Source organism: Nicotiana tabacum, chromosome 10, assembly GCF_000715075.1.
Source record: "Nicotiana tabacum cultivar K326 chromosome 10, ASM71507v2, whole genome shotgun sequence".
NCBI classification, from domain to species: Eukaryota; Viridiplantae; Streptophyta; class Magnoliopsida; order Solanales; family Solanaceae; genus Nicotiana; species Nicotiana tabacum.
The window spans coordinates 155822139-155837448 of NC_134089.1; the positions used below are offsets into that span (position 1 = coordinate 155822139).

The following is a 15310-nucleotide window of genomic DNA, read 5'->3' on the forward strand; positions in this document are numbered from 1 at the left end:
ATCGTATAGCCGCTGTATAAATAAAAGTCGAAACAATGTATAAAAATATATATATTGTTATATATATATATATAAAACAATGTGTGTGTGTGTGTGTGTGTATATATATATATTGTAACGCCCTAACCTTAGGCGAAAAAATGTATTCATTTTTGGGTATATATATATATATATATATATATATATATATATATATACAAAAATTATACAAATTTTATACACATTTTCGGCTATGAGATGTAAATAGTTTCTGGCACGGGCCAAAAGTGATAATACCCCAACTATAGACCTTGCCCCAACTCAACCTTAAATAGGAGTAAATAAAATCAATATTTATCGGGGGAAGTGCACGGTTAGCCACTAATAACACATGTATTTACTTTTAAGCCACTGTTTAAAATGTCTTTAGTCTTTAGCCACTGCTTTAATATACTTTAACTTCCCTGACGAAAATACCTTTTTGCTCATGTCCTTAACTTTTGAACTTAACTTCAGGATTTCAGGACTTCAGGACTACATGTCCTTAACTTTTGAACTTGGAACTCTAAGTTCAGGACTACATGTCCTTAACTTTTGAACTTTAACTTTAGGACTACATGTCCTTAACTTTTAAACTTGTAACTGTAAATTCAGGACCAAATGTCCTTAACTTTTGAGCTTGTTAGTCTAAGTTCAGGACCTATTGTCCTTAACTTTTGGGCTTCTTAGCCTAAACTCAGGACCTATTGTCCTTAACTTTAGAGCTTGTTAGTCTAAGTTCAGGACTTCAGAACCTATTGTCCTTAACTTTTGAATTTGTAACTGTAAGTTCAGGATGCAAGTGTGCGTTTGGAGAGGCTTGTCGTTCTTAGTTGTCATGCTTGACTCATTTTTTTTATTTTTAACTTGTAATAATACTAGAATATTAAAATCAATTACGAAAAATAAAACTTACTCCATACTGAATGGTACATTCTATATTAGTCTTTACCCAATAGTACTAATAAATTAGAAAATTACAGTGCTAAATGTCCAACATCCAGTCATTTCAACTCTTAATGTATATCCCACAAAATTGACCAAAAAAAAAACCAGGATATTTTCGATGAAAAGAATGTGGTTGATATGCTTACTACAATATTAGCGACAAGCCTCTCCAAACTCACACTTCACAACCCCTGAATTTTGTCTCCAAAGAAACTAGCGAATTATACAGTCCAGTATTTCCAATGTGTTTGATGCAGAGAGAGAAGCGAGGGTTTGGGAAGAAAAGCAAGGGAAGAAAGGGTAAAAATGTTTTTTCATATTTATTTTAATAGAGTAGTGACTATTTTTGCTCAACATTAGAATTGCTGGATAAAAAAATAAATATCACATTAAATAGTGGCTACTCCATGCCATTTCTACGTATTTATCCTCTACCAAAAAATGAGGGGAGAAATTCAAAAATAGCCAGATTTACAACTGGTCATTCAAAAATACCCCAGTTTCAAAAGTAATCGAAATTTAGCCACTTTTCATGTAAAAATAAATCTGGCGAAAACATTGTTCAAAACTCAAAAAATACGCCAGTATATTATGCTCGAGTTCCAGCATAAGTATACTTGAACTCCAGCATATTATACTGGAGTTCCAGGATAAGTATGCTGGAACTCCAGCATAATATGATGGAGTTCCAGTATAAGTACACTAGAACTCCAGCATAATATACTGGAGTTCCAGCAAGTATACCGGTCCAGCATAATATACTGGAGTTTGGAGCACCGGTGCTCCAGTATATTATACTGGAGCCAGCAAAGTATACCGGTCCAGCATAATATGCTGGAGTTCATACACAGGTGCACCGAACTCCAGTATATTATGCTGGACCAGTCTTTATTGCAGCAAAATAGTGGCTATTTTTCATTGACTTGGTAAACGATGGTTATTTTTGAATGCCCAGTTCGAAAACTGGCGTGCTATTTTTACAAAAATGAATGACGTGAAACTTTAGAACAAGAAACTTCTCATGAATTCAAATTCCTTTAATTTACTTGAATTTTAATCTATAATGCACATTTTTAAACTACCAAACTAACTTTCTAACCATTATTTTCAATATAGTAAGCATTAAAGTCATAGAATATAGAAAAGCAACGGGGCGTTACAAAATCAAAACGTAGAAACCAATTAAGAACAAGTATAATGGCGTGCAAAGTGCAATACTATGCACTTTTTGAGGAACACGGCATAAAATTGATACTGAATCCAACTGCCCTGTTTTGAGGAAAAAATAATACAAAAGAAACAATTGTTAAAACTAGCTTTTAACCAGCAAATTATTCTTAAATCTAATTTGAGGTATTAACTTTACGTATACGCATGCCTCAAACAACAGCAACATTAACAACACACTACTTTTCTTCTGGACAAATACTTACAAAGCCATAATAACTACAATGCTAAGGGAACACTCTAAAAAACTAGTGTTACGACCCTCACATCTACAATGGTAACATTATAATGGATTTCTACTGCATGGCTTTTCTTTCCGTTACAAGTATGCGATACCATTGAACAGCAATGTCTTCAGTAACCTTCATTCTAACCTAAAACTTTAGATAATTTAGAAGAATTCAAGCAAAGAGGTCAGCAATCTTACATCATTGCCACTTTGGTACAAAGTAGTGAAATCATGCTTGAACCTGAGAAGTAGCAATATTATGCTTGAGCAATGCCCTTTTTAACAAGCATCTCATACACTTTGTCCACCTTATTCGGATCAACATTGAACAGACCATGAGCATCAGATTTCTTGGTGATGTTGCCATTCAAGATCCCCATAGACATTGTCTGCAACATGTTTAGATAATGAGCCGGCAGGATTCTGATCTCATCACAAAGCTGTTTTTCCTGCATTTGCAGTTGCCACAAATGCAGGTTAAGATTAAAAGGATGCAGCCGTACACTAATAACAAAAAGTTTCGAAAATTATCATCTTTCTGGGAGCACTAAAACTGTCAGAATAGCCACATCAATCCCCATTCTGGTATATATAGTAAGTCATATGAAATCGAGTGCATGGTTAATGATCTGGGAGCAGAAACAGAAGATTCTTACAGCTTCTGAGAGTAACTCAGCCCCGAAAAAGCCACTGACGTCCCAAACGTCTAAAGCACTTCCAACACCATGTGGTGCAGTGGTTGATGATAAGTCCTTGTAACAAGAATCCAGTATTTCAGGGCCTGTAGCAACTCCTCTGGGGCTGCTGTTATGCTCCACTTTAAAGTGACCTGCTCTTTGCAAATATTTGCCACTTGGGCCACTCTGGGAGTTCTCCTTTAGTCTAAGCAAATTTTCTTCAGTTTCTCGCTTTCTCTTTTGTTCAATATATCTTTCAGCCTCAGCTGAAGTTCGGCAACCAGCAGCTCGGGCATCCTGGGTGCAGGGACTGAATATTTCAATATTAACACTAACTTGAAAACTTAATAAACAAGACACTACATACAGTGTTTAAATTTGTCACATATGCCAGAAGTACGTGCTTGAGCCAACCTATGGGTCTTTAATTTTCACCAAATTTTATTTGCTTTAAGAACTGGAAATGCATACCATGCAACAACCACTACCTACAGCACCCAATGGTGTGCCCTAACTGTTACTTAAGCGGGATGAAAATCACAAGAGACCAGGGTTCAAACCCCAACAGACGCAAAATATGCTAAATTCTTTCTTGCCTAAATTTTGATGGACAAAGTGACCTAGTTGTGCTGATGGGAGTAGGCATCCTATGACAAGGTGAAGTGCGTTCAAGCTGGTCCGGACAACACCGTTACAAGAACAAAAGAAAAGAGACCACTACCTATGGTTGAGGAAAATAGCTTGCTTGTAGATTTTATGCATGGTAGTAACAAAAATAGGAGAAAATAAGTTGTAATTTTAATACAAAATGCTTACCGAGTATATCGTTAAATTATAAGATCAAGTGTTAAAAGTAATAAAACATTATTTTTAAAATTCTGCATATCATTGAGTTTGTGTTTTTCACATTCCCAATATATTAGTACTGAAACATGACGTTTTAATGTGTAACAAAACATGATTACGAGTTATTAATGTTCCAATATGTGTATACGTATTATATTCATTCCGAAGAGATTCCAAAGAGCCCAGAAAAGAGGATCTTCATCCTGGAAGTATGCTATTAGCAAGACTTTTCATCTAACCTGAAGATCTTGAATTCGTTTTACCATCCGGTGCTCCTCAATGATGCTCCTCAGGAAATCCTCATGCTCCTCTTTTGAATTAAAACGCATGAACACCCTGTAGCAACGGCAGATGTCCTTCTCCTCCGGGGTGAGGTCTTTCTCGAAAGGATCAGGATGAAGTAGATTTCTTTCCAAAATAAAGTCCTTCCTACGTTTCCTCTCATCAAGCCTGCAGAATATTAACATATTGAAGAATTTCACAAACTAACACGAATTAAGGGTCTCATGAGCCATTAATTAGCACATCAGAGCAACTAGCATAGACAATTGCTGATTGTACTATATAATTGCCTTCAATAGATACATTTTCTCATGAATACATAGTTCAAAAATCCATATCGACAACATGATGCACCAGAAGCACCTAACAGGGATTCCCCCCCCCCCCCCAAAACCACAATCACGGGAAGATTATCAACCAGACCCAGTGAGATGTCAACAAGGTATTGAACTACCTTCAATCTGAGGACAACTGAAAATGCATACGGGCAATAGAAACTTACATCGAATGGAATCTACTTTTTCAGAGAGAAGAGAGATGCATCACAGAAGGGGACAGTTTTTACAAAATTGCTATGTTGCTCAAGGCAAGTTGAAGTCCACTATTCATCCACAAGATCCCCAAGAAAACTAAAATATAGGTGGTTCTACCAGCAAGCATCAGTCAACTGAAGCATTCAATAAAACCACCTTAAAGTCAAGAGGCCAATTGACATTTTCAGATGTGACAAAAAGTTAATACTTTTAGAATCAGATACCTCTCTTCTGCAATGATTCTCGCACTTGGAATAGAGGGGGGGGGGAAGGAAAGGGTAACTGATAGAGTTAGCATTTAATGTTAAGTTTTTTGCATATGCTGGGGAAGAGGAGGAAAATAAGTACCCACATCACAGTTCTGTGAGGATTACTTACCTTTTATAGTATATACGCAATACCCGCAGTTTCAGTTCACGTTCAGCGTTGCTATCTGTCTCTTTAAATTCCATATCAGCCAGCATCTGCTCAGCATCATTATCGTATTCAATTTCAAACTCCTCTCTCTTGGAATTATAACCACTCAATTCTGTCATAGAAGGCCCCTCATCCATTGCAGTTCTAGGCTTTTTCTCTCCGACACTCCTGTCTGCAGGACAACCTAAAGTCGAACAACAAAAACCACTTAGCATTTCTCTCAGATAAAAAAGTTACCATGTGTACTGTAAAGAAATTATCAAATCTAAGTACTACAGCAATGATACGAAATCTCCCATTCACAATCGAGTAGAAATTTGGACTAAGCATGTACTTGCATAACGTTCTTTCCCATATTTGGCTTTCAAAATATTTATGAACAGCATCACTCAACAAGAAGTAGTACTAAATAATCATACTTTATAAGACTAGTAAATGGATATTCGAATCTTAAAGGGAACACCCTAATGCATGATGGAGCAATGGTGCACGAACAGTAAGCATCATTATTTTCTGTGCTATAATGCTAGAGCGATTGATACCTTCCACTTTGATGCTATCGTGATTCTCCTTACTATGGAGTACGCCAGATGTCCTCTTTCCAGCTCCTGTCAATGCACCAGAAGCAGAATCTCCAACTGAAACTAAATCCGATATGATAGAGAAAGTAAGTGAACATATGCCAGCATAAACCGAAGGTATACTAATTTTCTCCCCATCTCTCTCTCTCCATACACACACACACACACACATTATACATATATTACTGCCTCTGCAGGACATAGGGAGAAAATTTATTTCTACTTTATTCTTTTTTTAATGGGAGCCGAGTTGGGAATGATCATAAGGGTAGCAACTTGCGCCAGAAGCTAAACTACCTGAGGCAAGTCCAGCTGAATTTTCTTCCCGTTGATCTTCCATCCTGAAAATACGTGTCCAAATGTATGAGAACAGAGAAAACTATGAAACTTGCTTTTATTTGGAACAAACCCGACTATACTTGATTCTTGCAGAGAATGGAGACTCTTCTTTAACATTCACTTCCTGGGGAGCAGCATATCCTAACAAGAATAAGCATTCAATTAGTAAGAGACAATGTGATTCTGAGAATGGTGGATATGCTTGTACTTCCTCTAAAGCATCATTACTCCATTATCAAGAAATGATGATATCTGTTGACTACAAATGGAGCATGAGCAGACAGGCCTATGAAAGAATGCAGAAACCAGACATTTCTGGCTATCCCTCTCTTTTGTTATTTTTCTGATGCCGTGGGGGGGGGGGGGGGGATACAAATGATCTTGGTCTGCTATATAATTTTTATTCATCAAATGAAAAGGGAAAATTCAGGGTCCCAGAAAAACCTGCCAAAATTCTGTTTATAACCCAATACAGACACAATCTCTTGATGGCCGAACCAGCCAATTGAAGCAAAAATCAGCCTGTCCGACGTGAGGTAGGAGGAAAGCACAGCTTGATTGTGTTATGCAGTGAACACAAAACTGATGCACTGACAAGAAAGAGAAAGCGTACGAAGCAGATAATAAGAGGCAAAACCATTATAGTGGGTTAATGCCCCGTCTAGGGGTGTGCATCATTTAGCATATACCGAATTTCGGTATCCGGTATGGTATTTGGTTCAAGTGTTTAAAAAATTCTGTATTTGGTATGGATAAGATTAGGAATGCAGATATTCGAGAGAAGGTGGGTGTGGCCCCCATGGAGGACAAGATGCGGGAAGTAAGACTCAGATGGTTTGGGCACATTCAGAGGAGGAGCACTGATGCACCGGTGAGGAGGTGTGAGCGACTGGCTGTAGTGGGCACGCGGAGAGGTAGAGGGAGACCTAAGAAGTATTGGGGAGAGGTGATCAGACAGGACATGGCGCGACTTAGGATTACTGAGGACATGGCCCTTGATAGGGAATTATGGAGGTCGAGCATTAAGGTTGTAGGTTAGGGGAGAGTGTGAATATTTCTACAGCACAAGTGAGAGAGACTATCTAGTTAGGAGTTAGACTAGGAATGTCAGTGGTCGTCTATTGATGCAGGGCTTTACCTTCTAGTTGTACTATACCAGCCATCTATTTCGTATTTCGTATTTCGTATCCTGTATTTCATATTTCGTAGCTCTTATATATTGTTGTTATTTTTATTACGCATTTTTATGGTACTAATATATCATCTCCTATTGCTTTTTTGAGCCGAGGGTCTCCTGGAAACAGCCTCTCTACCCTTCGGGGTAGGGGTAAGGTCTGCGTACATATTACCCTCCCCAGACCCCACTTGTGGGATTATACTGGGTCGTTGTTGTTGTTGTTGTTGTATCGTGTTCGGTATTTAGAAAAAAAATACCAAAATACTCATACGATAATGAAATACATACTTACACAATACACATATTTTAGATTATATATAAATATAAAAGCCCTAAAATTTTACTTCCTTTATCCTTATAGGGTTTACTTTTTTACCTTTCCCCCTTTTTCCTTTGTTACCTACTTACATTTCCAGCTTTCCCACCTAGGCTTTAGAAATCAGAAATCGGCAATTTCAGTTTCCCAGCTATATTTATTTCCTTTACCTGTGGGATTTTACTGGGTTGTTGTTATCCTTATAGGGTTTACTTTTTTACCTTTCCCCCTTTTTCCTTTTTTACCTACTTACATTTCCCGCTTTCCCACCTAGGCTTTAGAAATCAGAAATCGGCAATTTCAGTTTCCCGGCTATATTTATTTTACAACTGATGGTAGCAAACTGATGGTAGTCCAGTTCAAAAGTTCATATAAGATCAGACATACCTTTCTTCTGACTCGCTCTCTCTAGAAATTGGAAGTTGTAGAAGACACTTTCTTTGATTTATTGTTTTATCCATGATTTTTTTACCTCTAAAAGACAAAAGACAGAGTTACAATCCTCTATCCAAGCTGAACAAACCGAAATTATCGAACTGAAACCAAAAGGAGTAAAGCCGAACCATACCGATTTTAATCAGGTATGGTATTGGTATAGCATTTTAAGAAACCAAATACCGAAAACATCGAACCAAAATGTCTAAAAACCGAACTAAACCAAGAGACGAACACCCTTAGCTCCATTCTTTCAAGTTAGTCCCAATCTGACTTTAAGCTTAAGACCTTTTTTTAGTGATGGTGGGTCCGGCCAGCTTCTGCATACCTCGACTAAGAGATATAAAAAGAAAAATGAAAATACAAGAAAGAAAAGCTCTAGAGTTTATCCATCTCAAACAAAAAAAGCTCTTGAGTTTACCTTGATCCTTGGCCATGGCAAGAAGTTCCTCTCTGCTCTTTCCCATAACATGAGACATGTCCTAGAGAGATTGAACGTAGATTCAGCTTTTCATATTGAAGCCTTTGATGTAATGCTGCACTGTGTTACGAGGATCACTTACCGGAAGCGGAAAACAAGGAGAATTAATATATATGGTATTATAATGGTCAATACACTGCAATTTACTTTTTGTTCCAACATGTTCTGCAACTTCAGCCCAGTTTGCCAATCCGTACATTTCCATGCCCTGCAAAAGAAAAAGAGGACAGGTGATGAACTAAAAGCAAGAGATCTGCAATCCTCCAAAATTATGTATAAGGTGAAGATCATTAAGATACATTAAGAGAACTTGTAAACAAAATATAGAGTAGAGAAATAAATGATAATTGAAGTGTTTAAACACAAGCAGAAAGATAGAAAACTACCTCTAGAAGTAACATTTCCTCATCTGCATTCCAGTCAGCACATATAAGAGGAAATGACAGGTTATCCTGTTGATAGAAGAAAGCCTTGAGTACATATCCCAGACATATATTTCAATAGAAAATAAGATGTTATAAAAAGGGTGAGAATATAACTATGTAAAGTAGAAGCACAAAAGATCCGGACCTCCTCCCACAAAGTAAACGTGTGAGAAAAATTGCTTTGGTTAAGATCATTGATCAGTTAAGACAGGAAGTTGATATCCACTGAACACACAACCACCTAGTGGCACCTACTGATCCCATTATTTGTAATTAAGTATGATTATAGGCTGGCATTTCACTCTTGAGCAACAACTTCATAAGAACCTTGTTCCTATTTTGAGAGCACAATGGGCATATTAGCAAAACCCATGCTTTTAGGTTTGACAAGTTCAACAAAGTAACCATATCAATCTCTATTGCTTAGCATCCACATAAAAGGTGTAAACTTCAATTCTACCTCTCTAAATATAGAATCAAAAATCAATATGAGCATCCAACTTACTTCCATCACATGAAAATCGTCTCCTGGACGTAAGCATCTCATTATTGCAGTTAGAACAACCTTTTCATGAGCATAATCATTTCTATCTATTATTTTCCATCTCATTATGAATCCAACTTAGCCCACTATCGGTAACTAGGTAAAGGATTATATCCAGAAGCTTGTAATGAAATCATGATAGTGTTTCAACAGACAGCAGCACACTTTGACAAACAGGATTAGATCAAAAGCCATCTTGCTAGCAGATGACCATGGAGATAATTAACTATTGATTGTAGACACAGTTCTTACGACTATGAAGACCATCAAGCAGCTAGGAAGAATGCACAACCCTTTCATATTAGCTGAGTGGTCAACTTTCAGATATAAAACCAGGTATAGAGTTCACCTTGCACAATCTTTTTAATTTCTTTTTCTTTTTAAAATGGTCTTTAAGATGTTCTCTACTCAGCAGCTTCAACAACTTCCATAATATTTTCCAGAGCTTTGTCTAAAGCAATTAGGATATACACAAAATGATGACATCTGCTTCAGCAATGTGAGATCAATGAGGAGCATGAGCTTTGAACAAAATATACTCCGAATTAGGGCTGCAAATTAAGACTGCTTCAAACATTTTCACCGACTTAGATTATTTCTGTTCAGTTGATAGATACGAATAACACAATAAGAGAAGTACTTCACTGAAGTAGTCCACCATTTTGATGAGAAATTCAATTAGATGAAGTCACTAACCATAACCCTATACAGATGATTGCTTTTGTGAGGTTGCACTTCTGCTCCAACAGAAAAGCATTCCACACAAAGATCAAAGTCAGAGCACACAGCACATTTAATTCGAATCCTTCCAGAGATGTCTTTATTGCAATAATTGCAATGGTACAAAGCTTTTTTGCCGTCGCTCAATACTTGGCCTTCATATATAGAGACAAGACAAATTATAAGGTTCAACTTAAAACGGGAATTAATTCGTGATTAGCATCTGAGTAGAACACCAGGCATAACAAACAAGGTTCCAGAAATTGTAGTTACAATGCATGTCTATGTCGTGGGAGAACACTTACAGTGAAGACTCATAAATTGTTCTTTTTTTTTTTTCAAGTAAGAAAAAGAAATAAAACAATTTCTGATATGGTCTGTTCCGCCATGAACAAGATTAAAAAATATGAAACGTGAAATAGAAGGTAAAAATTAAATTTTGTTCCACAAACTGTGATGAATGAAGAACTATGTACTTTCTCTCCATGTGAATCTGACTTGGCACCTTAGTATGAGAAGAATTAAATTTATAGTCTTAATTATTTATTTATGATAAACAGTTAAAATTTAAACAGTTTAGTGTTCGTTACAGAAACATGTTTGGTCTTATGTTGAATCTTGTGCTTCTTTGAGAGAAAAATAAAGCAAAAAGTTTTATTGAAAAGAGAAAACGGGAATTCCCCATGAATTAAAATTTGTGACACACAAATGTTGCAAGACTTTCCTCGGGAAGGGAAAAGGGGGTTCTATGAAAGTTTTTTGCTTCATACAAAATGGCGCAACACTTTCCTCTTCAAAGTAGGACTTTCTTTTTTAGATAGACGGAGTAAATAGTTCAAATGTGTCCAGTTTACAAGTCAAATGCATGTTTGTTTAAACTGAGGGGAGATCCTGCTTTTGTAAATTTTTCATTCCCCAGGATGCTAATTACCCATGTATAATCTCAAAGACCATACCAGCAGCTGCAGTATCAAAATTCTCCACATTTGGTACTGTCCTTTTTCTCTTTGACCTATCAAAGAGTTAAAGGGGGTAAGAGAAAGTAAGTTATGAGATCAGGCCAATAAAACATAGAATCAAATTAAATACAGCTCTGTATGAAGCAATGATAAGTACGGAACTATGTTTACATAGACACATATCCGTACATGATATGTAATGCAAGAAAATTTAAACTGTCTATGCACTTGCGAAAAGCAATGTTCTAGACCAGAAGGTAAGGATCTATATCCGAGCAAAAGGTTAAGTAAGCCATTTGGCAACGGAGCCCAAGCATCAGCTATCACAGCTGCTGCTCTGTAATACGCCCTCCATTTCAGTTTATGTGAACCTATTACGATCCCGGGAGTCAAACAAGATTTTCTTTGACCATGGTTTTTGTAAATACTTTTTAAATATTTTGAGCTACTAACTATTGTGACTTATAGTATTTTTTATGTAGTTTCTAAGTATGTAAATTTTATTTCAAAAAGATTGAAAATTCTATGTTCGAATTCAAACAAAAAATTAGTCAGTTTGACCCATGAGAAGAAAAGGAAAACAAAAGAAAAAGTAATGCACTTAATAGCTTGGATAACTTTTTAAAGTTTTTAACTCTGAGATGTTAAGAAACAAAACACTAATGCAAGTGAGAATGACATGTCTAAAAGGGCAGCCCGGTGCACTAAGCTCCCGCTATGCGCGGGGTTCAGTGAAGGGATTGTATCTCATTAAAAACAATTTCCTTTTTTCTAACAACTAGGATCATTTTGGCAAGGTGCAAGTAGCAAATATTGAGGCTAAAATGAGATAACGTCGCTTGAAATGGTCTGGTCATGTTCTGGGTCAACCTCTAGATGCATCAGTATTTAGGTGTGAAATCACGGTGGGTGAAGGTGCTAAAATGGGACGAGGTAGACCTAAAATCATTTGGAAGAAAGTTACTTCGAAAAACTTACAATTTCTTGGAATTCATGTATAATTAATAGCAACTAGTAGGAAAATGTATTAGTCATGTTAGTACATTATTTAGGTTTGATGCTTTTCTAAAAGCATCTTTATCATAGGTTTATATGCCAATAAAAATATAGAAAACTTCTAATATTATTTTTTACTATCATTTATATGTATTTAACTTATTTTTTTACTTTTACTTTTATGAATGATTATGGCATGAGATGAGTTTAAATAGAGAAACATGGTCAGTCAGGATTATCCTCAGATAGTCGATCCCTACTTGGTTGGGGCTGAGACATAGCTGTTCTTTAGGAAACACATTGGCAAACAAATCATGGGACTATCCTCTCAAGAAAACGCAATTCGAATAGCAGCTAATACACGCTTTTATTACAAAAGTAACAAACAATGTAAGGAAAAGGAAAACCTCAAAATAGATATTAAATTATCATTCAAGGAGCTTTTTATTCGGTTCTGCTAGAGCTAAAGAAATTTAAACATGATTCTTCTACTGAGTTAGAACATGCCACTACATCCTATACAATTTGAGTAAGCTCCTTCTCATATTAACAGAGATTGAGAAACAAGACCCTCGTATTCCATATCAAAGACCTGCAACTCAACCTCTCTTTTCTCCTCATAAAATCAGTATCTAATAGTATAATTCAACAATGCTATATCATCATTGATTAATCGAGCCTATTCAAAGTTCAAACTAAGACTTCCAGTCTATCTCTCATTTTCCTTTGTATCTCCAACTCTTCTCTTGTTATATAACCTAACAACGATAACCTTCTTCTTTGCTTTTTCACTTAGTCAGTATCCTACTCTTAGGTTGCTCAATATAGTAACATAAATAATGGAGTTGTAGCTTAACCATGTTCAAGTATCATGCACAAAACACCAGAACTATCTCGAAATACCTAAATATTTAGCAAATACTATAAAAGCACACTAAAATTTAAAGAAATCGTTAATCAAATTAAATAAGCAAATTTTAGTTTAACTGACCTCTGACTTGGATCATCATCGGCGGATTGATGTACGGCCCGAGAACGACCCATTTCCTAATTGGAGCTCCGAATTCGAAAAATAGAGCTTCAATTGGCTTGCTTGTAGAACTAAGAGGTGGAGATCTCAGTCGTCACTGCACTCTAGTGTCTCACAACTCCGGCTATCGGAAAGATAAGTGCGATAGATTATTGGCAAAATTCCCAGATTTGGGCAATAAAGTATGTCGTTGTATGCTAAAAGTTTAAAATTAAATTCTAACTGTTTAAACTAAAAGTATTGTAGTAATACTTATTTAATGTTTATATAGTTGGTTGCGAGCTTCTAAGTAATGGCAAAGTTGATTATGTGTGTTTGGTCAAAAAAAGTTGATCATGTATGTGTGTGACCTATAGGTTTCGTGTTGGAACTGAAAAATATAATGTTATTGATGTTTGCATTAGATTAGGCTAACTGCATAATAGCGGGGATGGACTTTTGCATGAATGCGAGATGATTGATGCCCTTTATAGTTGGTTGTAAGAGATACTTTTTAAAAAAAAGATTAAGCAATGTTTAAAAAACTAATAATTATATTGTCCAACTCAAACAAGTGAGATGTAACATAACATTTACACTTTAGTTTAATATTTTGTTCCTAAAGCATTACGTGCGAGGCACATACATAGAGACTAGTTTATATCTATCTATCTATATTATTATAAAATGTTGGATTATAAATATTAAGCATAATAACTCACAATAAAATGGCATAATCGGAATTCTAGACATTAGTTTTGTAATCCTATTAATTTTAGGACATAATACTACACGTTAGGAATTCTACATGATTACCTTTAGGAATCCTATTAGAATAATTATTTTCGGGCATAGATAGTAGCCTTGTAATCCTATTTGTTTACCGTGAAAATGGTAACAATAATTAAATTTGTAAATGGGATTCTAAAAATACGTGATCTATTCCCGAGCTAGTTGTTAGAGCAGTTGATGCTAAGAACGTGAAGCTTAACGATGAAATGCGAGCTAAAACAAGACAGTAATCAAACCGAAGGGGCCTGTTGCCTGGATGCAAAGCCGGTTGATAAGGACCTCGGGTTCGGGACTCGAATCGAGCTCGAGCTATCGGGGGCAACCAGGAATAAGATAACAATTAAGGATACGATCAAGCAAGGCTCTTTACGGCCAAAGTTGCACAATATAACATGAAATAAGTAAGAAGACAATAGATGTTAAAGCGGCCTCGAGCCAGTGAGAACGAACAAAATATGAGAGAGAGATATTATTGCTTTTTGTGGAGAAAATGGAGCAACATCAGCCTTTACAAAGTGGTATGGGTTCCCCTTATATAGGCGAGGGAACACAGTATGGTACAAATATGTGGAGATTAAACACAAAGTACGGAGATGGGATGGTTTGACGTGATGCCCCAGCATAGGCTCTGGATAGGCCGGGCCTGTCAGACGTAGCCATGTGCCTTGGGGGCTTCCCTCTCCGTCCTAGCTTCGGTCTTCGTTTCCTCTGAGTCGGGCTCCGACGAGCCCAGAAGGTCGGCAACTTGGTCGCGGCCTCCCGCCCTCAGGGTCCCGAGGCATGCTTCCGAAATGTCCCGACCGCGAGAAATCAAGTTTTCTGATTTCGTTGCATACAGATAGTCTCCGTGTTTCCCATAATGAAGAGATGGGAAATGATTCTGACACTTGACTCCTGGAGCTTCTTTCGGCGACGACGTACCGATGATGCAACTCCTGGCCTGAGCTTCGCGGTGATTGGACATCCACGGGCTCGTGCTTTTCAACTTCATTCATTGCACTTCTGATTCTCGTTTTTCAAGGTGAAGGTACCGCCGTCGGCTCGATTTTCCATGGATGCATTAATTGCATCCGTCGGTCAGCCTTCCAAAGCCTAGATGACTGTGTAGTAATTACCTATACATGGGGTGCCTTGGCTTTGCTTTTCCTATCCCACTGCTTCTGTTGGCTCGCTTGCCTTTCCCTTCTTTTCATCTTCTTTCACCCCTGAACATCATGCTAGCGGCTCTTGACCTTAAGGCCATTTGGAGGAGTTTCCTTAGACTGTGTTGTGGCCTTCTGCTGGGGCCTCCCTTCTTCGAACATAAACGTGTCATTCTGCTGTTATTGCGGTCATCGGTATGTTGGCTCTTGTTGCTGC

The 15310-nt window shown here is 37.0% G+C and overlaps 1 protein-coding gene across 3 annotated transcripts; it reads right to left on the minus strand.

Moving 5' to 3' along the window:
* Positions 1–2398: 2398 nt before the first annotated feature.
* LOC107774068 (transcriptional adapter ADA2-like) lies at positions 2399–13425 on the minus strand. Of its 3 annotated transcripts, none has more exons than XM_016593539.2 (13): positions 13142–13425; positions 11152–11207; positions 10172–10350; positions 8893–8958; positions 8589–8714; positions 8447–8507; positions 6178–6238; positions 6056–6099; positions 5720–5785; positions 5139–5361; positions 4185–4395; positions 3079–3396; positions 2399–2871 (listed from the first exon to the last, which is right to left on the minus strand). In XM_016593539.2, the coding sequence occupies exons 1-13, from the start codon at positions 13192–13194 to the stop codon at positions 2680–2682; spliced, it is 1656 nt and encodes a 551-aa protein (XP_016449025.1). In that variant the 5' UTR covers positions 13195–13425; the 3' UTR covers positions 2399–2679. The 3 variants fall into 3 exon arrangements, with proteins under 3 accessions (XP_016449025.1, XP_075079532.1, XP_016449024.1); XM_075223431.1 differs by having other exon boundaries at positions 5720–5815; positions 13142–13424; XM_016593538.2 differs by having other exon boundaries at positions 5720–5821; positions 13142–13424.
* Positions 13426–15310: the final 1885 nt, after the last annotated feature.

Coding starts and splice junctions, on each gene's coding strand:
- LOC107774068 (XM_016593538.2), bottom strand. CDS start 13,194: ATGGGTCGTTCTCGGGCCGTACATCAATCCGCCGATGATGATCCAAGT. Junction 5,362..5,719: donor CGATAGCATCAAAGTGGAAG/GTATCAATCGCT, acceptor GTTCGACTTTAG/GTTGTCCTGCAGACAGGAGT. Junction 4,396..5,138: donor TTGCGTATATACTATAAAAG/GTAAGTAATCCT, acceptor AATATTCTGCAG/GCTTGATGAGAGGAAACGTA.